This window comes from Paroedura picta, unplaced genomic scaffold (genome assembly GCF_049243985.1).
Source record: "Paroedura picta isolate Pp20150507F unplaced genomic scaffold, Ppicta_v3.0 Ppicta_v3_sca21, whole genome shotgun sequence".
NCBI classification, from domain to species: domain Eukaryota; kingdom Metazoa; phylum Chordata; class Lepidosauria; order Squamata; family Gekkonidae; genus Paroedura; species Paroedura picta.
Window position 1 is genome coordinate 3,916,216 of NW_027518618.1, and position 27,991 is coordinate 3,944,206.

Below are 27,991 nucleotides of genomic sequence, written 5' to 3' on the forward strand. Positions count from 1 at the left end.
GAGGGAGGGAGGTGGGGGTCCGGGAGCCGGAGGGGGGCGGGGATGGCCCAGAGGATGCCCGGGTGCGGGATCCCCTATGACACCTCCTTGCTCCTGCAATTCTGCAACGGTAAGTGCCCCCCCCCCGCTCCTGCAGCAGCCCTTCGCCTTCCTCCGCCAGACCCCCACCCGGGTGACGCCCCCCATTTCTCTGGGGAAGACCCTTGCCAGAGAGGAGTTGGGGGACCGGGCTGCATGCATGGCAGCTGGGGGGCAGGATGGGCGGACCCGGGGTTGCAAAGGAAAGAGGGGAGGGGGCCATGCTGGGGAGGGCTGGGGGGGGCGGCACAGACTCTCTCGACCACCTTACTGCTCCTTTCCTCTACCTCCCCCCCCCAGTTCTATTCTGATTTCCCCACCCCAGTTAGGGCGGCCAGTGGATCAAACCCGGGAAGTTCATCGCCCCGGTCCTCCAAGCCCCAAATCTGCCTCTGGAAACCGGTTCGGAAGGGAGCGCAAGGAGCCACACCCCCTTCCCCCAGATTACAGCACCCTGAACTGCCGGCAGCCCCCCGTTTCTGAAGTGGATTGGCAGACCCACTTCACCCCTAGCCTCCATGCACTGCCGGGGTGGGGGGAGGTGAGCGGCGCTTGCCCCCTGGACCAGCCCCACGGCTGGCGGGCAAAGAGCTCCCTGGGGCAGCAGAAAGAGCCCGAGTCCAGGAGCACCTTCAGGATGGGTGGCCGGGGAGGAGCTCCCGAGAGCTCACTTCTTCAAGAGCTGCCAGAGACGTTCAACAAAACCAGAGTCCAAGAGCACCTTGAAGACCAACAATGCTTTATTCAAGGAGGGAGCATTTGAGTGCATGCAAAGTGTTGGTCTTCAAGGGGCTCTCGGACTCTGATTTGTGTTGTGCCACTTCAGACCCACACGGCGACCCACTTGAATCTGCCACAGATATTGTGAGTCCTGGAGGTGCTCCTGAATTATTGCTCTTTTATGCTGCTGCAGGTGGGCTCAGTGTCACATGTGAAACGGCTCCAGGGCTTCAGGTAGGTTCTCCACAGAGAGCTCCACAGGCCTTTCGGTGGCTGCAGATCCCAAGCCAGAGTCCCCGCCCAAGGGGCCTGAAAGTGTTTTAGGGGTGCCTAGGAAGCGCAGTCCCACATGCTCAGAAGCACTGTCGTTGAACAAGGACTTGCCTGGCCCACAAGGAGTCTCAGGCATTCAGCTCCAACTGAGCAGAGTATGTTCCAAGATACACAATATTTTTATTTTTAATAGCATGTTTTACATGAGGAGGGGCTATAGCTCAGTGGCAGGGCCTCTGAGTCCCACATTCAGCCCCTGGCATCTCTGGTTAAAAGGTGACAGGAAAGACCCTGCCAGAGACCCTGGAGAGCGGCTGCCAGTCTGAGCAGGCAATACTGACCTTGACGTGGAGGGAGGGTCTGAGTCAGATGATGGCAGCTGCATTTAGGGTGCATCCATGGCTGAGTGACAGACTACCTGCTCAGTGTGCAGAGGGTCTCAGGTGCAATCCCCAGCATCTCCAGATAAAAAAAAAAGCAGCAGGAGGTGATGGAGGGTGGGCAAACTTCCAGATGTCCATCGTCTACAAGTCCCATGAGTTGCTGGCAGGGGCTCATGGGAATTGTAGTTCATGGACATCTGGAGGGCTGCAGTTTGCCCATCCCCGGGAAAGACGCTAGAAAGCATCTGCCAGCCAGAGTAGTCAATACTGATCCTGACCCACATTTCAGGGCTGTGCCTTGGATTCTAGGGAGGTGCTGAGAATCAGGTTGCATTTACCTGTCTCTTAAGTAGCCCATTTTAAATGACTATTTACTTATTTTTCAAATACTTTGGCCACCTCATGAGAGGGACTCCCCGGAGAAGAGCCTAATGCCGGGAGCGATCGAGGGCAAAAGAAGAAGGGGACGACAGAGAATGAGGTGGCTGGATGGAGTCACTGAAGCAGTCGGTGCAAACTTAAATGGACTCCGGGGAATGGTGGAGGACAGGAAGGCCTGGAGGATCATTGTCCATGGGGTCGCGATGGGTCGGACACGACTTCGCACCTGACAACAACAACAACAAATTTAGTTATTTATTGATAGATTTCATTTTTATAGCACCCTCCCCAGCCTGTAAACGGCTCAGGGTGGTTTACAACATTCTGTATGAAACAGTCGTTAAAATGCTTAAATGGAGAAAAATATAAAATTAGTTTAAAATTAAATTTAATCAATCCTTCTTTGCTGGGACACTCCAGGAGACTCATCCCAGAACTAAAAAGACATAAGTAAAAGAAAAGCCCCCTCCAAGGGGCGATCCTGGCAGGAGCAGCGTCACTAGCGTGGTTCTGTTGCCTGTTCACAACAGCCCTGCAAGTCAGGTGGGACTGAGCTTCCCGGGGAAGGGGGATGTGAACGGGGGTCTCTGCCACCCAGCCTGCCTCCCCTGCACCTCCGCTCCCCAGCCGGGCCCCCTTCCCACCCCCAGCCTTCCCTGGCAGGTGTCCCCGGGGCCAGGACCCCCCCCCCTCCCTCCCTCCCTCCCTCCCTGGAGGTCGCCGGGCGGCGCTGGGCGCGGGCCAGGTAGGCAGGCAGCCGGGCCCCCCCCCCCATCCCCGTGCCCCCCGAGCCCGGACTCTGCCTGGCTGCAGCGCGCGCTGCCTGTGATTGGACGGCGGCGCAGAGCTGGTGCAGCGCGGGAGGCGGGCGGGGGGGCCGCGGCTGCAGCGGAGGGGAGGGAGGGAGGGGCGGAGGCGCCGGGCCGGAGCGCGGGGTCTGCGGCGGAGAAGGCGAGCGGGGCGGGCGGGGACGACGCGGGCATGACAGGTGGGTGCCCGAGACCTGCCGGGGGGCCTGGGGGGGCGGCCGGGCGGGCGGGGGGGGGAGAGCCTCTGCGGAGGGGCTCTGCCGGGGGCGGCGCGGGGAGGGTCCGCCAGGGGGGGCACGGCGGGCGCGCAATCTCGGGGGGCCACTCGTCACCCCCCCACCCCCACCCCCACCCCGGCCAGGCCAGGCACCGCCACCGCCCCCGACCCCTCGATGGATCGCAGCGGCGCCCAAGACGGCGCCCGGGGGAGCGGCGTCGGCCGCCCCTGCCTTTCCCGGTGCCAGGCGAGGGATTTTAGGAAGTGGGCGGGGCTTTCGCCCGGCGAGGCTTCCGATTGGCTCTTGGGCCTTGATTGGCTGTGCCGAGGGCCTGAAAGGGATGCTGTGCAGGAGTCTGGGCACTTGCATGGACGGGCGCCGCGGAGCCCGCGATCCTCAGGACGGGCGGCTGGGCTGCGGGAGGGAGAGGCTCAGGGGCGCTTTGGCCCGCGTGCTCCTGTGGGGCCTCCCATCCAAGTGCTGCGCAGGGCCGGGCCTGCCTCGCTCCTGGGCGCTCTCGGGTCAGGCCGGCCGGGGCTGCCGGACTTGGGGACTGAGGCGAAGGCGTGGCTGCCAGTTTGGGGCTCCAGCCACAACGCTAGGCCAGAACTCCAGAGGGGATCGGGGATCTCGATTGATTTAGTTGTGCCAGTCTTAGAGCTAGGTGAGGCCACCAGGCTCCGTGCCTCTGAGAATGTGCAGAATGCCCCCTTCCTCTTGATGCATTGCACTTCTGCACCAAAAGTTCATGGAGCCACCAGTTTCTGGAAGCTCGAAGGAGAGGGGAGGCCGTCTCTTACTGGCATGGAGCTCTCTTGCTGGACCCGAAGGCCACAGAAGTCCTGTGCAGGTTGCCTTGCTCTGGGATTCATTCCTGTTGTTTCTTCTGGGGCAAATAAGCCAGCTGCTTTGGGCATGACTGTGTGTGTGTGTGTGTGTGTGTGTGTGTGTAAAACACACACAGTATCCAGGCCTTTATCCTGAAGGATCTGGAAACAACTCATAGAATCCTAGAGTTGGAAGGGACCTCCAGGGTCATCCAGGTCAACTTCCTACAGAATACAGGCAATTACCTGCCCACCCACAGCGACCCCAATTCCATGCCCAGATGACACCCCCCAAACCAGAATCCCTGGCCAGTCTGGCCTGAAGGAAATGCACCTCCAGACCCCAAGGTGGCACTTGGCCTTTCCCTGGGCCACAAGAGCCAAGCGCTGATGCAGTCCCTTCTGCGCATCTCTTGCAATGTTCACAGAACATATCAGTAGACTCACAACTGTTTCATTAGCTAATCTGCAACACACCTTATTCTGCTCCCATGGGCTTAGTTTGCTGCCACTAAAGCCCCAGGGACTGTGCACGGATCCAGTGTTGGGGTTAGGTATCCTGGATTCAAATCTTGACTCTACCATGGAACCTCACTGGGTGAGCTTGGGGACGGCTGTTTTCTCTTCCGTTCCACCCTAGCCCCTTCTCCGGAGGCTGGTGGGAAAGCAAAACGGAGAAAGAAATGGACACACCACTTGAACAGTTCCGCTGGGCCTGCCGAAGGGAGCTCCCCCAGCAGGCATTTGGCTGAGGTCAACCTGTACCAGTGCTTCCCACGGGCCCTCCTGCTGAGCCTGCCTCCGAGGACATCCTAAATGAGCTACTTAATGTTTCCCCCTTTGTCTACTGTTCCCTGTTGCTGCTTGTTTCACTTCTTTCATTATTGTTAATCTATCTGTATTATTTCTGTTTTATGTGAAGCGCCCTGAGCCTTCAGGGAGGGCAGTAGATAAATAAAATGGGTTTTTTAAGATATTGTAACCCGCCGCGAGCCATTTGGGAGTGGCGGGAAATAAATCGAAATAATAATAATAATAATAATAATAATAATAATAATAATAATAAAATAAATAAATAATCCCTTGGAGGGGGGAGCTGTCAAGAGCAGGTACCTTCCACCCCACAGCCAACTTTTTGGCTGCAATCTTATGGGCAGAGAATGGGTGTGAGTAGTTGTGAGTTGTCCTGCTAGACGGGAGTCCAGGAGGTTTTCAGGAGACAAGATGTTGGGAGTCAAAGACCTGGTGTCTGACAATGTGTGTGTGGGGGGGTGAGTATGGAAATCCTCCCCAATTTCTGTTGGTCTTTAAGGTTCTCCTAGATTTCCCTCTGGCTGCTCTCTGGCAGAACTGCATGGCTGCCCTTTGAAAGAGTCTTCATCCAGCGTGGTCCAGAGTGGTGGTGTATTTAAGAGTGGTTCTGTCACAGCTCTCTCAGTTCTGTCACAGCTCTCTCAGCCTTGCCTCCCTCACAGTTTGGTGTAGTGGTTAGGAGTGCGGACTTCTAATCTGGCATGCCAGGTTCGATTCTGCACTCCCCCACATGCAGCCAGCTGGGTGACCTTGAGCTCGCCACAGCACTGATAAAACTGTTCTGACCGGGCAGTGATATCAGGGCTCTCTCAGCCTCACCCACCTCACAGGGTGTCTGTTGTGGGGAGAGGAAGGGAAGGCGACTGTAAGCCGCTTTGAGCCTCCTTCGGGTAGAGAAAAGCGATATATGAGAACCAACTCTTCTTCTTCTTCAGTAATCTCAGGGCTCTCTCAGCCTCCCCTCCCCCACAGGGTGTCTGTTGTGGGGAGAGGAAGGGAAGGCGACTGGAAGCCACTTTGAGACTCCTGCGGGTAGAGAAAAGCGGCATCTAAGAACCAACTCTTCTTCTTCTTCTGTAATCTCAGGGCTCTCTCAGCCTCCCCTCCCTCACAGGGTGTCTGTTGTGGGGAGAGGAAAGGGAAAGCAGCTGTAAGCCGCTTTGAGCCTCCTTCGGGTAGGGAAAAGCGGCATATAAGAACCAACTTTTCTTCTTCTTCCTCAGTAATCTCAGGGCTCTCTCAGCCTCCCCTCCCTCACAGGGTGCCTGTTGTGGGGAGAGGAAGGGAAGGTGACTGGAAGCTGCTTTGAGACTCCTGGTAGAGAAAAATGATGTATAAAAATCAACTCTTCTTCTTCGTCTTCTAATTTATTCTGACTAGCATAGTCTTGTCTCAAGAATTAATCTAGATGGCAAAACAAACACTAACGGTGCAGCAAGTATATATATACCTTTTATTAAAAGATGCACAAAACATTTTAATTAAAAAGGGGGTGGCCTGGACATGTGAAAAAAGGGTTCTGTCCCCTTCAAACGGGCCTGTATGGTCAGCCTCATTATATAGCGCTTTCTCTATTCAAAGCACGTCATTGATGATTCCTGCTTGGAGCTTTTAGGACAGCCCTGCAAAGCGGGCCGGCCTCACCCGGCAGAGACCAGATCTGTGCCTGGGACCGTCCAGCGCAGCCGCTGATCCTCGTAGCCACTCTGCCACCCCAGTCCCACTGCAGCCTTCCATGTAGCCCCAGACAAAGCACTGGGCAAAGAGGTCCCTGCCCTGAGGCGCTGGCAGGTGGACACCTGAGCCAGCCAGGAAGCATGATGCGGATCCAGTGGTTGTGCTCATGTGCTCTTGCATTCCAGGGGAGAGGCTTCAATCAGTTGATAATAAGCATCCCTGTTTCTCAGCCCAGCCCCAGGGCCCACCAAGTGGTTTAAGAAAGGGGGGTGGGGACAGGTGGGGGCTTCCGCCCAGCAGTTGCACAAAGATCCTTGCTGTGTGACTGAACATAAGTAGAAAAGGTCAGGATCCCCTGGCCCAGCCTACCTTGCTGGGTTGTTGGTGTTGCAAAGATGCCACAGAAAAGCACCGAGTATTCTTTTTCTCTCCCCTCCCGGCCCCCTCCCGCCAATCCCCCTCCCTCTGCCTCTGTCCCGCTGTCTGTAGATGATAACCTCTCCGGCACCAGTGGGATGGAGGTGGACGACCGCATCTCCTACCTGGAACAGCGCCTCCAGCTCCAAGAGGATGAGATCCAGGTTCTGAAGGCCGCCCTGGCAGACGTCCTCCGCCGTCTGACCACCTGTGAGGAGAACGGGCTCAGCCTGCAGAGGCGGGGGCCCAACAAAGGTAACCTCTGGGGTGGGGATGGAGATGACGGTTGAAGACCCCAAACCCCAAAGATGCTGCAGGCCTGGATGCTTAATGGAACTCAGAGCACACAACACTCCAATCATGCCTCTCTCTTACAGGTTCTGCCTGTCTTAGCTGGAGCCCCTAACCCCAACAATGCTTCTTGTGACCTTGGGTCAGTCCCAGTTCTCTTAGAACTGTTCTTGAAAGACAGTTCTTTGTGAGCTCTCTTGGCTCCACCTACGTCACAGGACGTCTGTTGTGTGGAGAGGAAGGGAAGGTGATTGTCAGCCGCTTTGGGGCTTCTTCAGGTAGTAAAAACCGGGGTACAAAAACCAACTCTTCTCTGTCTTTCTCTCTAGCTGTGAATTTCCTGCCTTGTGCAGCAGGTGACTAGATGACGTCTGACACCTTTCAGCTCTCTGTTTCTATGATTCTGGGGCTGAGGGTGAACATCAGGGGTAGGATCGAGGAATCACAGCCACCCCACAGCTGCCTACCCCTGCTGGGGCCAAACAAAGGGCCGCTTTTGCACACATGAGGCTCCCTGCGGAGTGGAGAATTGAACCCAGTTCTCCAGATTAGAGGCAGCCGCTCTTAATCACGACACCAGGCTGGCTCTCAATAGAGGGGGCTCTCGGGGGTCCTAACAGCCTTGCCCTTACACCAGGGATGCCAGCTTGTAGGCACTGACCCATCTGAAAAAGGCCCTCAAATATTCCCCCAAAAGGCAACATGATACCTAATAATTGGTCACATGATCCGAAGAGTCATTGGAAAAGACAATCCTGCTAGGAAAAGTGGAAGGCGGCAGGGAAAGATGGACAGACTTGGTCAAGGAAGCTGCACCCTCCCATTTTGATTCCTGGGACTGCATTTAGTTGGGAAGACGTGTGAGGGCACCCAGCACCCAGTGTAATGTTTAGCACTTGGATCAGGCCCTCTGTGTTTCGAACCCTTCACCCACGTGACCTGGGTCTAGCCTTTACAGTCGGGTTCTTTATCCCCGTGGAGTCTCAAGAATGGGAGAGAGGAGACTGGCTCAAGCCACTCAGCGGCTTCCCACATGCCACAGTCTCAAAGCCATGCAGGGACGGGAGCTTCCTGGTTGTAGCCCCTCTACTGACTAATCCCCTCCACAGGTGCCTGGCCCGGGGGAGTTCAAGAAAATCATGCAACCCAAATTGTTTTATCTCACTGCAAGTTTTTAAGCTCTTTCAAGAGGTCTGCTGGTTTTTATGCTTTGGGGGAAATTCTTGACATTTGTTTTTCTAGCATTCATGGGTTTGAGGTCTGCTGGTTTTTATGCTTTGGGGGGGAGGGAATTCATGATGTTTGTTTTTCTAACATTGTTCCGGGCTTCCTCGCACTTTATTTTCCTTAGAAAGGCGGGTCGTGGGGGTGGGGAGAGATGCTTCTCCTTTCTCTCCTTTGCAAAATGCCAGGCGCCACTGGGTAGATAAAGGTGGTGGTGGGTGAACATGCATCAAGTGGCCCCTTTGGCCTTCTGGAAGGAAGGGGGAAGAGCAGTGTAAACAAGAAGCCCAATTCAACAGGTGACCCAGTGCTTCTCCACCACTGCACCCTGGTGCCGGTTCTATCACTGGATCTTCATTGCAAAGGATCCCCAACAAACATGCTGCCAGCCAGGGTTCCCCCCCCTCCCCCCCGGAGCCCACCAAGCTATTCTGGAAGAGGGCGGGGCTATTCTAAGGCAGGACGTTGTTATTGGCTGCCCTCATCCCAGGTGTCCGCGCTGGTGGGTGGCTGGAGGACCAGGGCTGGATTAGAATGCAGGAATGTGACTCCATTTCCCCTTCAGCCTTTCTCTTTCAGTTTCTCTTTCCTTTTCCCCCTCTGGTTTTCCTTCCCTTCTTTTCACTCCCACTCAGCGATTCTTTTGACAAAGGAGGGAGGGAGGGGGAGGTACTGTGTTTGACTCCGCCTCCCGTGGAAGCCATTTTGGGGTGGCCCTCACCACCCCCTCTCGAACTGCAAAGGGACCCCCATGGGCTTGCCGAAGTTGGTGACCCTCCCATTAGGCAAAGAGCTCCGGGAAGCCAAATTGAGTTGTCAGTCCCTCAGTCACTCCCCAGGTAATCTCCCTTAGAATCACAGAATCATAGAGTTGGAAGGGGCCACAGAGGCCATCTAGTCCAACCCCCTGCTCAACGCAGGTTCAGCCCAGAGCATCCTAAAGCAGCCAAGAAAAGTGTGCATCCAACCTTTGCTTGAAGACTTCCTTCAGTGGGCCAGTTCCCCTCTTTGTGAACCATGGGGAACCACATACCAAAATCAACTCCCGCCTCTGTCCACCTACGATGCCTGCCACCTCAAAGGCCCCTCTGCTCTTTTCTCCCCTGCAGTGTACCAGCTGCTGAGGGGGCTGCCCTCCCGGCCCAGCCTGAGCAATGGGATCGTGCCCCTGAGGAGAGGCTACTCCACGTCCCCGTCGTCCCCCAAGAGAGACCTGCTTCCTGGGAAAAGGTGACACGTTCGTTCCCGCGACCGCTTTGACCGCACAGGCCATGGCCCTTCCGTTGCCTGCAAAATTACGACCACGCTGCCGTTGGCGTGTAATCCGCAGGGCGAGCCAGGCGGGGGAGGGATCCCTCCTGAGCTGTTAAACCTCTCTGCGTTTTGTCTCCTTGAACTGCATTCCTGGTTGGTTTTCGGTTTGCCCACCCAGTGGCTTGCTTGGTTCAAAAGGGTGGGGAATGTAAAACACACACACACACAAAAGACAGCAGCTGCCTCAAATGCAGCAACGGTTCCAGCTATCTGTCAGAAATCCCGGACTTTGTTTAGTCCTTAGGGACAGAGGCTTCTTATAGCAAAGTCAGAAATCAAACTTGCAGTTCCCGCTCTCCCTTGCTCTGTGTCTGGTGTCGGGGCTAAGAGCGGCGGCCTCTAAACTGGAGAGCTGGGCTTGATTTTGCACTCCTCCGCCATGTGCAGCCATGTGGGTGACCTTGGTCTAGTCACGGTCCTGTAAGAGCTGTTCTTGCAGAGTAGTTCTCTCACAGCTCTCTCAGTCCCACCTACCTCACAGGGGAGAGGGGCTGTTGGGAGAGGTGTTTGTAAGCCACTTTTGGGACTCCTTTGTATAGTGAAAAGCAGGAAACAAAAAAAGAACTTTTTTCTCTCTCTGTGAGCATTGAAGTTCCAGCTGGAAGATTCTGAGGTAGATTTCCCCTTTCCCAATCTTTTCCGACTTGAATTTTATTTATTGACTAGGGACCAAGCCCGTCGTACTTGTAAAAACAATGGGCGCTAGGTGTACTTTGGCATTGTACGATTTTGAAGTCCCACCTCCAAACCTCCAGGAATATCCCCAACCCAGGGGTAGCCAACCTCCAGGTGGGGCTTGGAGAGCTCCTGGAATTACAGCTCACCTGCAGAGTATAAAGATCAGCTCCCCAGGCAGAAAGGGCTACCTTGGACAGGGTTGTGATAGAGAAGAAACATTTAAGGCCTCCCACACAGGTTGTTGTTGAATTGAAAGACTTGAGGCCTACTGCACAGGGTTGTTGTGCAGATGAAACATGAGACAAAAGAACCTCTGCAACAGCATCCAGTGTCGTCTGCAGAATAACGCTGTGCAGTGGCCTCAGATCTGCAGAGAGTTGCAAAGAAGAAAGACACATGGCTTAGCTGTGTCTAACCCTCGGCCAGAGCAGTATTTTAAGTGAGAAGGGGCTTTTACATGGCCTCCCTGTCAGCTGTTTGGCAGAAGGAGAAATTCTCCCCTCCCTTTTTTTCATTCTACCCCCCTCTTGCAAAGAGCCCCCACTTCTCCTCAAAAAAACCTTGTGGAGTAGGTTAGGCTGAGAGGAAGTTTTTGGCCTGCGGTTCCTTGGCGGGATCTGTAGATGAACATGGATTGGAACCTAGAACTGTGCCACTGCTCTAAAGTGTCTCTCCTAGACAGGAAGGAGCCAGGAAAATGTCTCTGGCTTTCCCCTGGGAACAGCACAGCTCAGGAGAGATTAGATGAGGCTCAAGAGCAGAGCAGGAGGCCGGGAGTCTCCGGCAGAGTCCACCTGGCTTCTCAGCAGAGCCTTCTGTAACTTCAAAACTGGCCGATCCCTTTCCTGCTCTCTCTCTCTTCTCTCTGCAGATTGATTCTCAGGGGAGGCCCTGCAATAAACAGAGTTATTTGCAAGCAAACATTAGCAGGCTCCTACCCCTTTGCTAAATTCTGACCTTGTCATTTGGCTGGGTGGGGCCCCGTAACTGGGCGGGATGCAGTTTTTTCTTCCCTTGTAAAGGTGCATTAGGAGATGGGGAAAGAATTAATCACTTGCTAAGAACCTGGATGATGATGGTGGTGATTAAGAACGGACGGTGCATGGTGTGAAGGACCAGAAAACAGAATTGGCAGGCCAGTTTTATGAATCAGTTGGCATTGATGGCTCCTACTGTGTTTCATTTCCCAGAGCAGCTGGCCAGGGCCCCCCAGAAACCCCAATCAGAGCACGAAGGTGTCAGGCTTTTCTTGCTGCTCATGCACCTGCCATCAATATCCAGGGGTCAACTGCCCCTGAGCATGGAGGCTCTGTGCAAAGCAACCATAGCAAAGAGCCTTGGGGTTTAGTCTGTTCTGCTCCTGCAATTGCTTTTTTCCAGCCAGTGGTGCAATCTATGCATGTGTGCGTGTGTGTGTGTGTGTGTGTGTGTGTTCTGGGGGGAGAATCGGGCGGTGTGTGCGATCGCCTACCCTCCCCTGGAACTGCAGCATGACTTTCCACGAGCACCTTGCCTCTCTGGCTAAATGCGCCGTCCTTCCCCCGTGCTGCACTGTGTCCCTTTCCTGCCTGGGCCCTGGGAAAACCAACCTGCCTTTCTGCATGGCGTGCCTTTGGGCTGGCGTGCTCGAGCTCCCAGGGGGCTGGCCAGCTGACCTGGGAAGGCCTCGGGCTCTACGCCCCTTGCCCAGGTGGGGCTCAGTTTTTGGAAAGCTCACCCAAAATGCAAAACGGCAGCCTCTAGGCTCACTCAGCCACGATCCCATCTCTTGGTGTGGTGGCCTCTAATCTGGACAGCTGGGTTAGATTCCCAGCCAGCTGGGTGACCTTGGGCCAGTCACCGTTCTCTTAGAGGTGTTTGTGCAGAACAGTTCTCTCAGAACTCTCTCGGCCCCACCTGCCTTCCAGGGTGTCTGTTGTGGGGAGAGGAAGGGAAGGGCGTCTGTAAGCTGCTCTGGGAGTCCTTTGGGGAGTCAAAAGTGGGGCCCTAAAAGGAATATTTTGCCAGGCAGACTCAGAGGTCCTGTCTCCCTCCTCACCCACTGGGCCACCGCCTGCTTTGTCAGCAGGGATGTTTGAGACTCCAGCTCCGGGCTCTCCACGCTGCTTTGCCTCCCCTCCCCCCCCCCACCTGCTCGCTGGCTTCCGCTCTTTCCGCCCTGTGATCCCCACAAGCACCCTGCGAGGTAGGACTGGAAGCTGGCTCTCCCCGCGCATCCCGGCCGCGTCCCCCGCTTGCCGCTGGCCCTGGCCGGGCGCTCTCTCAGGCTCTCTCTCCCGCAGCGGGCGCAGCTGCGCCTCCCCGGAGCGGCCGGCCGGGCTCCCGCGCGCCAGCGGCAAGGATCCGCGCAGCCCCACCCCGTCCTCCGGCAGCTCCTGCGGCGGCGGCGGCAAGCGCCCAGGGTACGTGGGAACGCCGCCCCGACGCGTGTCGAGCCTCCCGCGCCCTCCTCGCCCGGCGGCCGGACCCTCGGGGGGGGGTTGGCCTCCCGGCGCGTCCAAAGCGGGCCCCCGCGCGCCATTCTCACGTGCGCGAAGCCAGCGCTGACACGCGTCGGTGTCCCGCGGCCCGCTCAGTCGGCCGGGATGCAGCCCCTGACCCGGCGTGCGAAAGCCCCGGCCGAGCGAGCGCCCTCCGGCAGGCCGGGGGTTAAGGGGCGGGGCGGGGCGGGGCGGGCGGGGCGGGGCGGGGCGGGGCGGCTCCCCTCCCGCCCTCCCTCCACCCCCCCCCCCGTCCCGCCAGGCAGGGCAGGCATTAGGCGGGCGCGTCGGCGGCGGGCGCCATGCGGAAGGCGGCGGGCAGCGGCAGCCCCAGGTAAGGGCGGGAGCCACAGCCGGCCCGGCGCAAAGGCGCCTCTGAGCGCGCACAGAGTGCGCTTGGCCTGCCCGAGGGGGCCTCTGCCCCTGCTGCCCGCGGCGGGAGCGAAGGGCCGGCGTCGGAGTCCCCGCGGGGCGGGAAGCGGGAAGCGGGCACAGCCCGGCTCTTCTAGGGCCCTGGCAGGAGGGAGAGCGGAGCCGGGGCGGGGGGCCCGGGGCCCTCTCTGCTCCAAGGCTTGGGGGGGGGGGCTGAAGGGCCAGTGCTGCTGGGGGGGCTGAGGCTGGAAAGGCGCTCCCCTGCCCCCCCCCCAGCAGCGCTGCCCACCCTGTGCCGGCCGGGGGAGGGGGAGGGGGAGGGGGAGGGGGAGGGGGGGCGCCGGGAAGCCGCGCCCAGGGCAGCCCCCCATGGGCCTTCTCGCGGGCCGGGGCGGCGGCGGCGGCGGTTGCCAGGCGCGGCAGGGAAAGGGGCCGGGCGAGGGAGGCCCCGGAGGGAGCCGCCTGCCCCGGGGACGCCGCCATGCAGCTGCTCGGGCTCCCGAAGGACGCCGCCCGGGCCGTTCGTTGAGAAATGCAGCATTCCCGCCCCCCCCCCCCCGGCCCTTGCCCCGGTAGCCCCCCGCTTCCTTACAGCGGCTGGCAGGACCAGCGACCCCCCCTCCCCCTCTCCGCCCTGTTGGGGTCTGCCCTCTGACCTGCACAAGCCCCCCCCCCCGAAGAGGCCACGGGGCTGCAGGCCAGGCCAGGAGGGCTTGGCACCCAGACAGGGAGGGGCCCGATCCCCTTCCGGCTGATCTCCAGGCGGCAGCTGGAGACACTTTTATTCCGGGCGGCGGCCGGTTGACGCCTTGAGCCCAGCTCGGAAGACCCGTGGCCCATAAAGACTCAAAGGAGCCGCGGGGACCGGCATCTCCCGCTCTGTGCCCGCGGACCCCCGTTGGGGGGAGGGGGGTTGGGTCTTTCCGGGGCGCCTCCCATAGCCCCCCCCCCATGGTTCTGGGAAATGCATGCAGAGCTCTGCCCCCGTGACTTTTGGCTAGCCCTCCGGAGAAGGGGATGGCAAACTCCCTGGGCCTTTGGCCCTGGTCAAGCCCCTGCACCTCCCGGGCAATTATTCTGCAGGGAAGCTGCCCTCCCTCCCCCCCCCCAGCAGCCGTGCGTCTAACTCTGTGGCAGAGGGTTCTCCATCCCTTGGGCTTGGGCGTCAATTATTGGGGAAATCCTGTAAATTAGATCCGCTCAAAACACCTTGACCCCCAGGTGAGCTTGGCCTCCTGCCTCCGCTGTGGCACGGCTGCTCTTTCTCGGATTTCCATCCTCCGGCTGCATTGGCTAGCCAGGGCAGGTGTGAGACGCGCAAGCTCCCCTCCCCTCCCCTCCCCCTGGGGGGAGCCTAGCCTGGCACTCCCCCCCCCCCCCCGCCTCTGCAAAGGGAGACTTCCGGCCTCTGCGATCCGTTCCTCTGGCCCGTCTGTTGCTCTCAGATAAGCCTCCACAGCCAGCTTGGGCAGAGGACTTGGCTGTCGCTGGCCGGGCTCCTTGCCAAGCACATGAGGTGGGCCCCCCCCCCGGAGGGGGCAGCGGGTGGTCCTTCCCCTCCCCTCCCCCCTTTCCCGCCTGGCCTGGCCCTTTCCCCCTAATCCCTCCCTCTTTCTCTTTCTCTCTGGCAGCAAACCAAAGGAAGCCTCCTTCAATGCCGGTGAGTTGGGCGGAGGAACCCTCCTGGGGAACCTTCCTGTTTGTTTGTTTTCCGGGTTGCACCAATGACCCTTGCAGGGGGGAGAAGGGGGGGGCTGCTGATCGCCTGCCTGAGTCTTGTCCTCCCCACAGGTCATGTGTGGGCTCCAGTGTGGGGCTGGGGGGTTGGGAAGGATGAGGGGGGCACGGTGGGAGCTTGGAGGATCGCTGGTGGGAATTCCGGGGCTTCCGCGTAACCCCCGCATCTCCCCTGTCTTCATGCAGAGGATGGTTACGTCAAGATGTTCTTACGGGGACGCCCCATCCCGATGTTCGTCCCCGATGCCATCGTCGCCACCTACAGCCTCGATGCCAAGCTGGAGCTGCCCCATAAGAAGTTGAAGCTGGACTGGGTGTATCCTGCCCCACAGTCATGGGCTGAGATCCAGCAGGGAGCGGGAGGGGGGGGGAATGAAACGTACAGAGCTGCTCTGTGCCAGGCCAGGCTCTGGGTCTGCCTCACTCTCTACTGTCTCCCTCCTGGGGCCCTCAAGCACTCGGGGTCCCCCCCCTATGGTGCCCCTGGGGGTCCCCCAACACCTTCCCTTACACTCTGCCAAGGATTTTCAGAAAGGGCACGGCCAGGTAAATCTCAGACCTGATTATCTGGGCAGTTGAAAATTACCCTTTAAAGCAGGGGTAGTCAAACTGCGGCCCTCCAGATGTCCATGGACTACAATTCCCATGAGCCCCTGCCAGCAGGGGCTCATGGGAATTGTAGTCCATGAACATCTGGAGGGCCGCAGTTTGCCTACCCCTGCTTTCAACTGAGCTTCTGCTGGAGATGTTTTTGTCGGAGGTGTGTGTGGTCTTGCTCCCTGTTATTTGGGGGCTGCCTCTGCTCCCCTGCAGCCATGTTGGGTCTGGCTCCACTTCCAGGGTCTGCGATTCTTAATGGTGCCCAGCCCCATGTCAGGATTCCAAAGCTGCAGACAGCCGGAAAGGAGGTTCCAGGTTCCTGACCGACCCCCCCGGGGCCCTCTGGTCCTTGGCCCCAGAGCGGGAGCCTCGGTTTGCTCAGTGGATCCTGTTCTTTCCCTTGACCCAGCATTGCCCCCCACAGCTATGGGTATCGGGGCCGTGACTGCCGCGCTAACCTTTTCCTGCTGCCCACGGGAGAGATCGTGTACTTTGTGGCCGCTGTGGCTGTCCTCTACAATGTGGAAGAAGAACGCCAGCGCCACTACCTGGGCCACACGGACGACATCAAGTGGTAAGAAGGGGGCTGTGGCAGAGGAGCCGGGAGGAAGGAAGGGCTGCCACTTGGCAGAGGGGAGACACTCTGCCCCCCCCACACACAATAGGGGAAAGAACATCAGGGGAGCCCTGCTGAGTCAGGCCAGGGAGTGTCATAGAATCACAGCATGGGATGGGACTTCCAGGGTCATCTAGTCCAACCCCCTGCACAATGCAGGAACTCACAACTACCTGCCCACCCACGGTGCCCCCAATTTCATGCCCATCCACCAACACTCTCCAGAATCCAGCCTGGCCTGGAGGGACTTCACCTACCATCCTGCAGTGGTGATCAGCAATTCCCTGGGTGTGCAAGGAAGGGCCACAAGAGACAAACTCTGGCACATCCCTTCCTGCCCACCCACTCCCCATCTGCCTGAGTCCATAAAATCAGCATTTCTGGCAGATGACTCTCCAGCCTCTGCTTAAAAACTTCCAAGGAAGGAGAACCCACCACCTCCCGAGGAAGCCTGTTGCCCTGAGGAACCGCTCTCACTGGCAGGAACTTCTTCTGGATGCTTAATTGGAAACTTGTTGAATTAATTTCAACCCACTGGTTTGGGTCCAACCTTCTAGGGCAACAGAAAACAACTCTGCCCCGTCTTCTATAGGACAGCCCCTCAAGTATCTTAGCCACCTACTCTCTGGGCTAAACAGACCAAGCTCCCCCAGCCTTTCCTCCTACGTCTTGGTCTCCAAACCCCTCACCATCTTTGTTGCCCTCCTCTGGACACGCTCCAGTTTGTCTCCATCCCTCTTCAATTGGGGTGCCCAAAACTGAACACAGGACTCCAAGTGAGGCCGAACCAGAGCAGAGTAAAGCGGTACCATCACCTCCCCTGATCTGGACACGATCCTCCGTTTGATGCAGCCCCAAATCCTGTTAAATGACTGCCCCAAATGCAGTCTGCTGAGCCTGCCTCTCAGGGTGGTTGTAAACATACAAGGGAGGTTCGTGTGAGTTAGTTGCTGACGGGAGACTGAATAAAGGAAACAAGCCAGTGTTGAGGTCTGTGCAGGGAGGGGGTGACCGTCTGCCTCTCAGGTTGGCACAGGGAGGGGGCAACGCAGACAGCCACGACCCCCTGGTTTGGGGGAACAAAGACGGATGTGGCTGGCTTTTCTGCAGGGAGGGGGGTTGTCCTGGGCAGCTGGTGTGACCCCCGTTCTCTCCCTTCTCCCCTAGCCTGGCGGTGCATCCGGATATGGTCACCATCGCCACTGGGCAGGTGGCCGGGACTTCAAAAGACGGCAAGGTGAGCGAGCGGGAGAGGTGCTGTGGCACACTGTGAGACGGATGGGGGGGGGGGGGGGGCTACAAGGAGATTCCTTCTGCCGAAGCCCAAAATGATGGGAGACAAAAAGCTACTTGAGCAAGCCAGGGTGAAGGTCTGTTCTGGCCCAGTGTTCAGTTCCTAAGAAGGCTCAGCCAATCCTCACTGGATACTCGTGTAAAGCCCCCCCCTCCCCCCGCAAGGATACCTCTTCTCTGGCTTCTGATATTCAGTTAGACTGCCCCTGAACATGGAAGCTTCCTTTGGCATTTTGTGGCTAATGGCCTCTTAGTCCATCAAGCTTGTTTGAGGGGGTGTGTGTGCCTCTGGCCCTTTGGTGACAAGATTTTTGGGGCAAAACACCCCTCATCAACAGAAAATTGACCCTGAAAGGCTTGTACTCCAGGTATCTTGGGGGTCTCTTAAGGTGCTTCTGGACCCCAATCAAATTCTGTCTCCACTTTTTAAAAAAAAAGAAGCCATTTAAACTTGAGTAGACTAGCGTGTCCTGTGGCCATGAGTCCCATGCGTTAACTGTGAGCATCTCCTTCCCTTTCTCCCCCCCCCCCAGCCGTTGCCTCCCCACGTTCGCGTCTGGGACTCGGTCAGCCTCAACACGCTCCGTGTCCTGGGGCTGGGGGCCTTTGATCGCGCCATCAGCTGCGTGGGATTCTCCAAATCCGTAAGTGGGACCCTCCCTCTTCCGTCCCTCATCCCCCAGCCAAGCTCCCTTCTGCCCTTCGGAAGCACAAGGCGGGTTTAGCAGATGTGGCTGGTTGGCGCCTTCGGGGCAAATCCGGACTGCAGTCTGCTCCCGTTTCGGAGGTTTCCAGGCAAGTCCAGGGTTAGAAAACAAGGTGGGATCTCAGGCTTCTTGGGTTTTGTTTTTGCTCCGGGTGGATCCCCAGGTTTGGGGGTTGTTTTTTGAGCAATTAGGTCTTCTCCGGGGAGAAAACGACAGCTGCCATCATCAACTAGTGTCAGAGTTACCTTATAGCAGCTTAGGGACAGCGACAGAGAAACGAAGTCATTTTGTGTGCCTCTGTTGACTAACTAATTGCTTGAAACGTCTACACAGAACCCATAATGGTCTCCTACCAGTATTTAGATCCCCTGGGAGCCAGCTGGGTGTAGTGGTGAAAAGTGGCGACTTCTGGCCTGGCAATCCGAGCTTGATTTCCCGTTCCTCCACATGCAGCCAGCTGGGTACTGATAGGACTAGAAACCCGCTGATTTTTAAAGAAATGAAACGGAACTGATATGTGAGACTTAGTGACAAGAACATCATAAATCTGGTGGGGGCTGTGTCGGGTGCAGGCGTTGGCGGCGATGCTTTCCTGGCGGGCCCAGTGGCTCCTGGCGGGTGCCCCCACCCTCTGTCCTTTCTCGCCCCAGAATGGAGGAGGCCTGCTGTGTGCCATCGATGACTCCAATGACCACGTCCTGTCTGTGTGGGACTGGCAGAAGGAGCAGAAGCTGGCCGACGTGAAGGTGGGCTGCCCCCTTCCTCCCTCCTTCCCCACCCAAGGCTCCGTGCCCCCCGCCAGCCTCGCCCGCCCCCCCCCACTGACGCCCTCCCCTCCTCTCCCGGCCAGTGCTCCAACGAGTCTGTCCTGGCGGCCACCTTCCACCCGACGGAGCCCTCCCTGCTGATCACGTGCGGGAAGTCCCACATCCACTTCTGGACCCTGGAGGGGGGCAGCCTGAGCAAGCGGCAGGGCATCTTCGAGGTGAGAAGGCGGCGGGGAGGGGTCTGGGCGGTTCTTTGGCCCCCCCGCGGAGGCACTGCAAGCCCCCTTGTGCTTGGCCTGCGACTGGTGGGTGGGTGGGTGGTGGTTCCCCTGCCCGTCACGGGGGTCATCAGCACCAGTGGAGAACTGTGCACTTGGAGGCTCGAGTTCGTCCTGCCCTCACCCACCCCGTCTGCTTGGCATGCAGGAGGTCCTGGGTCCCTCCCCCACAGCATCTCCAGTTCCAAAGGGCTGGCAGGAGGGAGGGGGAAAGACCTCCCCTGAGACCCTGGAGAGCCATTTTTGAGGGGCTCGGTGGTAGAGCCTCTGCTTGGCATGCAGGAGGTCCCAGGTTCAATCCTGGCAGCATCTCCAGTGAAAAGGACCAGAGGGGAGGGGAGGCCTAGAGAGCAGCTGCCGGTCAGAGTAGACATGACTGACCTCGATGGACCAAGGGCCTGGCTAGGTCAAAGGCAGCTTCCTGTGCTCGGATTCAGAAGTATTTTGCAAATGTGGCAGAACAGGTGAGAATTGAGCGCAGGGTGTGCAGCCAGTCATGGCCGTCCCCAGCTGGATGCCTCTGGGAGCCGGGGGAGACTTCCCTGCTCTGCCCTCCTCCAAGGACTCCGTGCCCCCCAGGAGGACTCGTTCCGTGCTGTTCAGGAAAGGAGTGGGCTCCAAATTCTTGCCTGTGCCCTTGCGTTTGCTCCCCCGTCCGGAGACCCTTGTTCTCCTGGCTCTGGGCTGGGTCGCTTTTTGGCGGGGGGTGGGCTTCATTCCTGGTTTGGGGGCTCACCTCTCCGCCCGTCCCGCCTTCTTCCACAGAAACACGAGAAGCCCAAGTACGTCCTCTGCGTGGCCTTCACGGAAAACGGGGACACGGTGACTGGCGACTCCGGGGGGAACCTCTACATCTGGGGGAAAGGTGAGGCTTGGGGGGGGGTGGACCCGGGGGGCTGGCGGTTGGGGTGCAGAGCCATGTTTGATTCCCTACTCCTTCACATGCAGCCAGCTTGGGTGGCCTAGGGCTAGTCACAGCCCTGATAGGGAAGTTCCTCCAGGGGGGTCAGCTGCGATTTCCGCCCTCCGTGATGGCGGCGTCCTTTGCCCGGCAGGGGGGAACCGGATCTGCCACGCTGTGCCTGGTGCCCACGAAGGAGGCATCTTTGGCTTGTGCGTCCTGCGGAATGGGACCATCGTCACAGGAGGAGGCAAGGACCGGCGGGTGGTGCTCTGGGGGCGCGACTACCAGAAGCTGCAGGAGAACAAGGTAACACGTGGGAGGGGAGGGGACACACACACACACACAAAGCAGCCTGACACCAAATCAGAGCAGCCCCCCCCCCCCGTCAAGATCTGTATTGCCCTCCCAGATTGGCAGCTGCTGTCAAGAGCTTGGGGCAGAAAAAGGCCTTTCACACCACCTGGGGATTGAACCGCCTGGGGATCGAACCGGGGACCTTCTGTATGCCGAGCAGGAGCTCTTCCTGTCCAGGTTGGACCATGGGGTGGTCCATGGGATGGGAGGCTGGAATAGATGGCCTCTCCCTGATCTGACCCTACAGGGCTCTTCTTATATTCTTATCAGGGAAGGCCTCGGCCTCCCTGCCCTGTGGCTGGCCCTGCAGAGGAACTGGCTGGCCCCTGGGTGAGACGGGAGGCTGGACTGGATGGGCCCTCCCTGGCCTGACCCAGCAGGGCTCCCCTGATGTCCTTAGGAAGGCCTCGGCCTCCCTGCCCTGTGGCTGGCCCTGCAGAGGAACTGGCTGGCCCCTGGGTGAGAGGGGAGGCTGGACTGGATGGGCCCTCCCTGGTCTGACCCAGCAGGGCTCTCCTGATGTCCTTAGGAAGGCCTCGGCCTCCCTGACCTGTGGCTGGCCCTGCAGAGGAACTGGCCGGCCCCTGGGTGAGACGGGAGGCTGGACTGGATGGGCCCTCCCTGGTCTGACCCAGCAGGGCTCTCCTGATGTCCTTAGGAAGGCTTCGGCCTCCCTGCCCTGTGGCTGGCCCTGCAGAGGAACTGGCTGGCCCCTGGGTGGGAAGGGAGGCCAGACTAGATGCACCAGTGCTCTGATCCTGCAAGGCTCTTCTGCTTTTCCAAATGTAATGCTTTTTGGATTGCTAAATGCTGTGTCTTTTTTCCCCTTCCGAGCACATTGCTGTTGCAAGCCACATCTTCAAACCAAGGAGATCAAATTGGCCCCGACCAGAGTCACGGCCTTTCTGACCCTGCACCAACCTGGTGGAATGCTCTTCCGTAGATCAGAGCCCTGCAGCTCCTTGGAGGTTCTCCAGGGCTCGTGAAATTAGGCTGTTCCGCCTGGCCTGTGGCTGAGATCCAAAGACATCACTGGATGGAACTGGCCTCCCCCTCCAAACCGCACTTATCTGCCACCTGGGACTGCTAACACCTCCCTGCCCCGCTCTCCTTCCTGTCCTTGTCAGTCTAGAAACTGGCAATGGAGAATGGAACCACTTAGATACTTTAGGCATAAATTATTTATTGTCTGTTATATGCATTCATCTTAGCTCGCTGTTTGTTTGGCCATGACGTACCCTGCCCTGAGTCTGGAGAGAAAGGGCAGGTAACAGATGCAATAATAAACCAATGACATGCCAGGTGCGTGCCAGTCGATGCCCACCATGCCGGCTGCCCCCTGAGCTGCTCTTCGTCCTCCTGCCCGGCAGGTGCCCGAGGGCTTTGGGCCAGTTCGGACCATCGCGGAAGGGAAGGGCGACTCCCTCTTTGTGGGCACCACCCGGAACTCGGTCCTCCAGGGCTCCCTGGCCACTGGCTTCTCTCTCCTGGTGCAGGTGACGGGCCTGAGGGGGAGGGGTGCAGCAGGGCCGGACTGCAGGGGGGAGGGAGGGAGGGGGTTGCTTGCCCGGCCGGGAGGGCCAATTGCCTCGTCTCCCTTTGGCAGGGACATACGGAGGAGCTCTGGGGTCTGGCCACCCACCCCAGCTTGGACCAGTTTGTGACCGGAGGGCAAGACAAGCAGGTGCACCTGTGGAGCGTGGCCACCCACCAGCCCCTGTGGAGCAAGGGCATTGAGGTGAGCCAGAGAGATTGCTGGATCGGGGCCGGGAGCGGAGGAGTGGGGAAGCAGGGGCTGGGACCGGCTCTCACCTGCCCCGCGCCGACTGGCTTCCCTCTTCCTGCAGGATGCAGCTCGCTCGGCCGGCTTGCACCCCAGCGGAGAGGTGCTTGTGGTGGGCACCGTGACGGGCAGGTGAGCCAGCAGCCAGAGGAGCACTGAGCCCGTGGCCTTTGCAGGGCAGAGGGAGGGAGAGCGGGGAGCTGCCCGTGACACTCTCCTTCCTGTGTATCTGAGGGGCCTGCTGGGAGGGCTGGGGGCAGCTGAGTGACCCCAACTCCTCGGGGAGGGCACTCAAGACACAGCCCAGCCAGTGAGCCACGGGGAGTCCACAGGTGGCCCAGGGGCCTCTTTCTTAGGGCTGTCAGGTGGGTCCCCAACCTTTCTCAAGCTGTGGGGCTGGTGGAGGAGGAGGAAAAGCCAGCTGCCGGCTTTCCTTCAGGCCAGCTTTTCTCAACTTTTTTACTGTTGCGAAACCCCTGAAGCATCCCCAGAAGTGGCGAGATGGTGCTGAATATGATTTGGGAGCACAGCTAAGTCCTCGCCCTCCCGGGGCCCTCCCCTCCCCACCCACCCACCCCCAGGCCCAGCACTGGCCATTTTGGGAGCGGGGGTGGGGAGCAAATTGACAGGAGCACGTATGGCCCTGTCACCTGAGGAGTGCTAAACACATTTTTGAAATATCGAAAAAATTAACTCCCACCCGTTCAGGAACGCCTCCCAGGGCTGCCGAGGAACCCCCGGGCTGTCCCAACATCGTGGTTCCATCACTTGCTCTCCAAGCCTTGCTTTTAGAAATCCGCGCGGCTGGTCCAAATCTCTGCCAGGCCAAAGCTCCCCTTGCTTTCTGAAAACACTTGGGGGGCACCCGGCTGGGGACCCCCGCTCTGGCGTTTCCCTTGTGGTTTCTTGCCGTCCATCCAACTGAGGAGGTCCTCTGTCCCCGTCCTGCTAGGGCAGAGGGGGTCCCGCTGTGGCCACCCGTACCGCAGGTCTCCTGTCTCCCCCAATATGTCACCCCCCATTTGTAGCATAGCTCCCCCAGCCCCCGAGGGCAGGACTGGTTTCCCAGGCGGGGGGGCTGCATTTGTCTTCCCTGTCCTGTCCTGGCCTTCCCCCCCCCCCAGCTGAGTGGGTCATCTGGCTTCCTCTTGCGTGTTGCTCTCCTCCTCCCCCCCTACAGGTGGCTGGTGCTGGACACAGAGACCGGAGACCTGGTGACCCTCCACACCGACGGAGGGGAGCAGATCTCGGTGGTCAGCTTCTCCCCAGGTAGGAGGGGCCAGGCCAAGCGGGCCGAAGGGCAACTGGGGGGGCAGATGTGGGGACGCATCGGAATGAGTGGCGATTCCGGGGGTGTTTTCGTGAGAGGCTTTGCCTTGGAGAAGAAGCTCTGGAAGGGTCCGGAGGGCTTGTGTTGCCAGGGATGTCCACGCACCGTGCCTGGCAGCCACTGCAGGCTGGTCTCCTCTGAGCAAGGGGACACCAAAGGAATGGGAGCGAAACCAGACCAGCCCCTTCCTCCAAGACCCCCTGCCACTGTGGCAGGCAGTGCATTTCTACCCCGCCGTTCTCCCCCACGGGGCCCCAACGCATCTTATGACCTCCTCCTTTCCTCTGTTTTACCTTCGCAACAACCCTGCAAGGTAGGCTAGGCAGAGAGAGTGTGACTGGCCCCAGGCCACCCAGCAAGCTCACAACAACCCTGCAAGGTAGATTGGTGTACAGACTCGAACCTGACTGTCCCAGATCCCAGTCTGACACTGTTAACTCAGCCTTTTCTGAGTCTTGACTGTGGAGAATCCCCTGGGATATTTTCCCGGTGTTGAGGAATCCCGGAAGTGGTGCCGTGCCCCTTCAGAGGATCAGGGGCGGGAGTGAGAAGCAGAAGCCGGCCAGTCATTCGGTCAGGAGGCTCGGCCTGCAGAGCGACAGGGGCGGGGGTTCCAGGGACGTCTAGTGATGTCAGCGGCCCCCAAAACGTCTGGGAAAGGATGCCTAGCCCCTGGGAGCTCCCGCAGAAGCTGGGAATTGCTGCTCTCCCCACTGCTCCCCACGGGGGTGCCCCTCCCCACGCCTGACTCTGCCTTTGTGCCTTGCAGACGGCAAGTACTTGGCCTTGGGATCCCACGACAATTTCGTCTACATCTACGCCGCGTCAGAAGGGGGCAGGAAATACGGGCGCGTCGGCCGATGCTCGGTGAGTGGAGGAACGACCCGAGAGGGGGTTTGTGTTGGGTTCAGAGGACGCTTCTGGGCAGAGTCTTTTGTGTGGGTTCAGTGTGTGTGTGTGTGTGGGGGGGGAGACCCCTCATCCCAACAGGAGTAACGGGCATCTGCTTTCCACCACCTTGAGAAGGGGGGTCCTGATGCCACACACAGAGCGGCCAGCAGAGGGTGCTGCTCCACAGGAATAGAGGAAAACATGGGCAGGACTCCCTACAGGGGAAGCTGCCTGATACAGACTCTCAGTCCTAGGAGCAGGGCTCTCCAGGGTCATCTAGTCCAACCCCCTGCCCAATGCAGGAACTCACAACTACCTGCCTTCTCACAGTGACCCCCAGTGATCCCCACCACCACCACCAGAAATCTCCAGAATCCAGTCTGGCCTGGAGGGAACTCACCTACCATCCCATAATGAAGATTTATGGGTGTGCAAGGAAGGGCCATAAGAGACAAACGCTGGCCATAATACTATTATTTCATACTCCTTTTATTTTTACCCAAAGACTCTCAGCTGAACTCAGACACACGTATTTCCTCACAAGTATATTATTCTTAACATATAATGCTACTCCTCCAGCCTTTTTTATCTGTCTGTCCTTTTTAAATAAGTTGTCCCCCTCAATCCTATTATTCCGGTTGTGAGAGTTCTCCCACCAGGTTTCTGTAATGCCTATTAGATCATAGTCCCCTTCCTTTATTAGGACTTCCTTGTTTCCCATACTCCGTCATTAGTGTAGAGACCTCGTAATCCTTCATACAAGTACCCCAGGCTTCTCGTTTTTGAACTTTCCTGAAGCAGCCCCTATTCTCCTGCATCCTATATACCAGGGGTAGTCAAACTGTGGCCCTCCAGATGTCCATGAGCCCCTGCCAGCGTTCGCTGGCAGGGGCTCATGGGAATTGTAGTCCATGGACATCTGGAGGGCCACAGTTTGACTGCCCCTGCTATATACCCTCACACACTGTAAGAAAGAAAGCAACCCTCACCAGTAGCTCCCGAGCTGGCACTTTCTCCTTCTCCCTGCCCAGCTGGGCAGTCCATCCAAGTCAGAATTGTCTACTCTGGGTCTCCGGCAGAGGACTTCCCCATCATCTCCTGCCTGGTCCTTTTTAACTGGAGATGCCGAGGCTTGAACCAGGGGCCTTCTGCCTGCCAAGCAGAGATTCTCGACTCACCCACAGACGTTCCCCTCTTCTTTGGGGGGGGGGATTGCACAACAAGCCCCGGAATGGGGACTGCAAAATCCCTCCCGTCCTTTGTAAAGGACTCCCCATGTGCACATACATCCCCTGCGCCATCTGCGCTGCAGTCCCAGTTCTGCGCCACTCCTTAACAAACTGATTTCTCGGGCTTGCTCTGGCCCCAGGATATGCGGCCCGGAGGGTTGTCGTGTCTTTGGTGTGGAGCAACCAGCCCTGCTTCCTTTCTAGATTTTCCACCCTCGGTTTCCTTCTTCCTCCAGGGCCACTCCAGTTTCATCACCCACCTCGACTGGGCCCTTGACAGCAGCTGTTTGGTTACCAATTCTGGAGACTATGAAATCCTGTACTGTAAGTAGAAAGCCCCTCGGAGCCCGAGGGGGAAGAGGGGCTTGTCCTGGAAGGAAGGACACGGGGCGGACAGGAGGGCCACGAGCCTCTCTTCTGGCCTCGAGGGTCTCCCATAGCGGCCAGTGAGCAAGTTCTTATTGCGGCTTCGTACGGCTGCTAAATTGGCAAGCCTCCAGGGCAAGGCTCTTTGGACCGTGCTTCCGGGGCTCAAGCGTTTGGGTCAGCCAGTTCTTGTGCCCTGTGTTGACCAGCCCGCTGCCTTGCCTGGGAGGGAGAGCAGCCAGACACAGTTGCCCCTCCCCTGGGTCCTGCACGTTTGGCCTCCCTCCCTCCAGTGCTGGCTCAGCGCAAAGGCCAAATAGCGAGGCCTGCTTGCCCATGCGTTCCCTCCTCCCCCTCCCATGTCTCCTTTCCGCAGGGGACCCCTCCACCTGCCGGCAAGTCACCAGTGCTGAGGTGGTGCGGAACGTGGAGTGGGCCACGGCCATGTGTGTGCTGGGCTTTGGGGTTTTTGGTGAGTGGCGGGGGAGGGGAGGGGGTGGCTTCCTCTGTGGAGAAGGAGGCTTTTTGGCCTGGGACAGGATTGGGACAGACTCCGATGCTTCCCGAAGTCTTGCTTTTTGGAAAGGCAGGAGCCGGAGAGGGCGGGGGCTGCCTAGCATAGCTGGAGGTGTGGAGCAGGGCCGGGCAAGGCCACGGAGCGCTCTGTCCAGACGGCAGTGGCTCCTGCGGGGGAGACGTCTCGCTTGGCTCCCACTCCCATGATGCCAAGGAGCGGGAAATGCTGCGCTTCCCCTGCAGGCAGGCCCTGCGGCCGACCCCGGGGGCCGAGGCCTCGCTTGGCGCCGGGTGAGTCACTCGATCTCCGTCCCTTGCAGGGATCTGGCCGGAGGGGGCCGACGGCACAGACATCAACGCCGTGTGCCGCTCGCATGACGGGAAGCTCCTGGCGTCTGCGGATGACTTTGGCAAAGTGCACCTGTTCTCCTACCCCTGCTGCCAGCCACGGGTGAGCCCCGGCCCCCCTGCCCATCTCCCCCCCCCACCCTCGCCTGCCTCCCAGGACAGGGGCTGAGCTGCCGTTGTCTCCCTCCCGCCACCCGTGGGCCCTGCCGCCTTTTGCAAGCCCCCTCCCCCCTTCAGGCGGGCAGAGGCCCCTTGTTCCGAGCCTGTCTTCCGGGGCTTGCAGGAGGGGTGGGCTCCTTGGCCTTGAATGCCAGTGTGGCCCTCCAGAGCCCACTGAGGGCAGGAGTGGAGGGCTGGGCGTGTCCTTACTCAAGAGCCAAACGTGGCGGAAGTTCAGGCCGGCCAACCGGGGGATCCCTGACTGGGAGGGGACGTGGCGGGCCATGAGGTGTGAACATGGGATCCCGTCAGAGGGCCCCAGCTGAAGCTTTAGGGGACTGGAGGGGAGACCTCCTGGGAAGCTCCCCCCCTTCCTTCCAATTCTTGGTGGCCCAAGGCAGGAATTAGAGGCCCTTAGTTGGGGTCCCCAGACTTTTTGAGCCCGCAGAGGCGAAGCCCCAGGTTAGGGTCCTGGGAAAGGGGTGTCAGAAACCAGCCCAAGTGCGCAGGGGCAGCAGCGGCTGTTAAAGCATTCTTTTAGAGCAGGGCGAGTCAAACTGCGGCCCTCCAGAGGTCCATGGACTACAATTCCCTTGAGCCCCTGCCAGCATTCGCTGGCAGGGGTTCATGGGAATTGTAGTCCATGGACCTCTGGAGGGCACCGACCTCTGGAGGGCCACAGTTTGACTAGCCCTGATTTAGAGGGTCAAGAAAATATAGATAAACATCTTATACCCCCCCATTAAATTAAGTACAAAGCCCAATTGTCAGGAGCCCAGCTAGGTGACGGCTTCAGTGGTCCTGCCACGGTGCCTGTCATAAGCCACGGATCGGGAGGTGGCTGGGGTGGTCTTGCTGCCTTGGCCTGGCCTCCCACGGTCTCCCTCTCCCCACAGGCCCCGAGCCACACCTACAGCGGCCACAGCAGCCATGTCACCAACGTAGCCTTCCTTCACGACGACAGCTTGCTCTTCTCCACGGGGGGGACGGACACCAGCATCCTCCAGTGGCGCCTTGTCTAGCTGGGGGGCAGGGCAGGGGAGGGGAGGGGAGGGGAGGGGAACCAATGGAATGACCCCCCTTGCAGGAGGAGGGCGGGCGGCGGTGCAAAGGGGAGGGGGGCTGGGGGTTCTGGGGGGCTTGGATCTTACTAAACAC

At 58.9% G+C, this 27,991-nt stretch overlaps 1 protein-coding gene across 5 annotated transcripts; it reads left to right on the plus strand.

Annotated features, from left to right (window-relative positions):
- Window positions 1–22: 22 nt before the first annotated feature.
- EML2 (EMAP like 2) lies at window positions 23–27,887 on the plus strand. Of its 5 annotated transcripts, none has more exons than XM_077318585.1 (22): window positions 23–109; window positions 6,669–6,851; window positions 9,221–9,341; window positions 12,386–12,505; window positions 14,587–14,615; window positions 14,879–15,008; window positions 15,717–15,866; window positions 17,076–17,145; window positions 17,735–17,845; window positions 18,559–18,654; window positions 18,759–18,893; window positions 19,719–19,818; window positions 20,009–20,163; window positions 21,582–21,707; window positions 21,818–21,949; window positions 22,059–22,126; window positions 23,175–23,263; window positions 24,094–24,191; window positions 25,681–25,768; window positions 26,187–26,282; window positions 26,647–26,777; window positions 27,730–27,887. In XM_077318585.1, the coding sequence occupies exons 1-22, from the start codon at window positions 43–45 to the stop codon at window positions 27,853–27,855; spliced, it is 2,421 nt and encodes an 806-aa protein (XP_077174700.1). In that variant the 5' UTR covers window positions 23–42; the 3' UTR covers window positions 27,856–27,887. The 5 variants fall into 5 exon arrangements, with proteins under 5 accessions (XP_077174700.1, XP_077174702.1, XP_077174701.1 ...); XM_077318586.1 differs by lacking the exon at window positions 23–109 and adding an exon at window positions 2,718–2,823; XM_077318587.1 differs by lacking the exon at window positions 12,386–12,505.
- The last annotated feature ends 104 nt before the right edge of the window (window positions 27,888–27,991 follow it).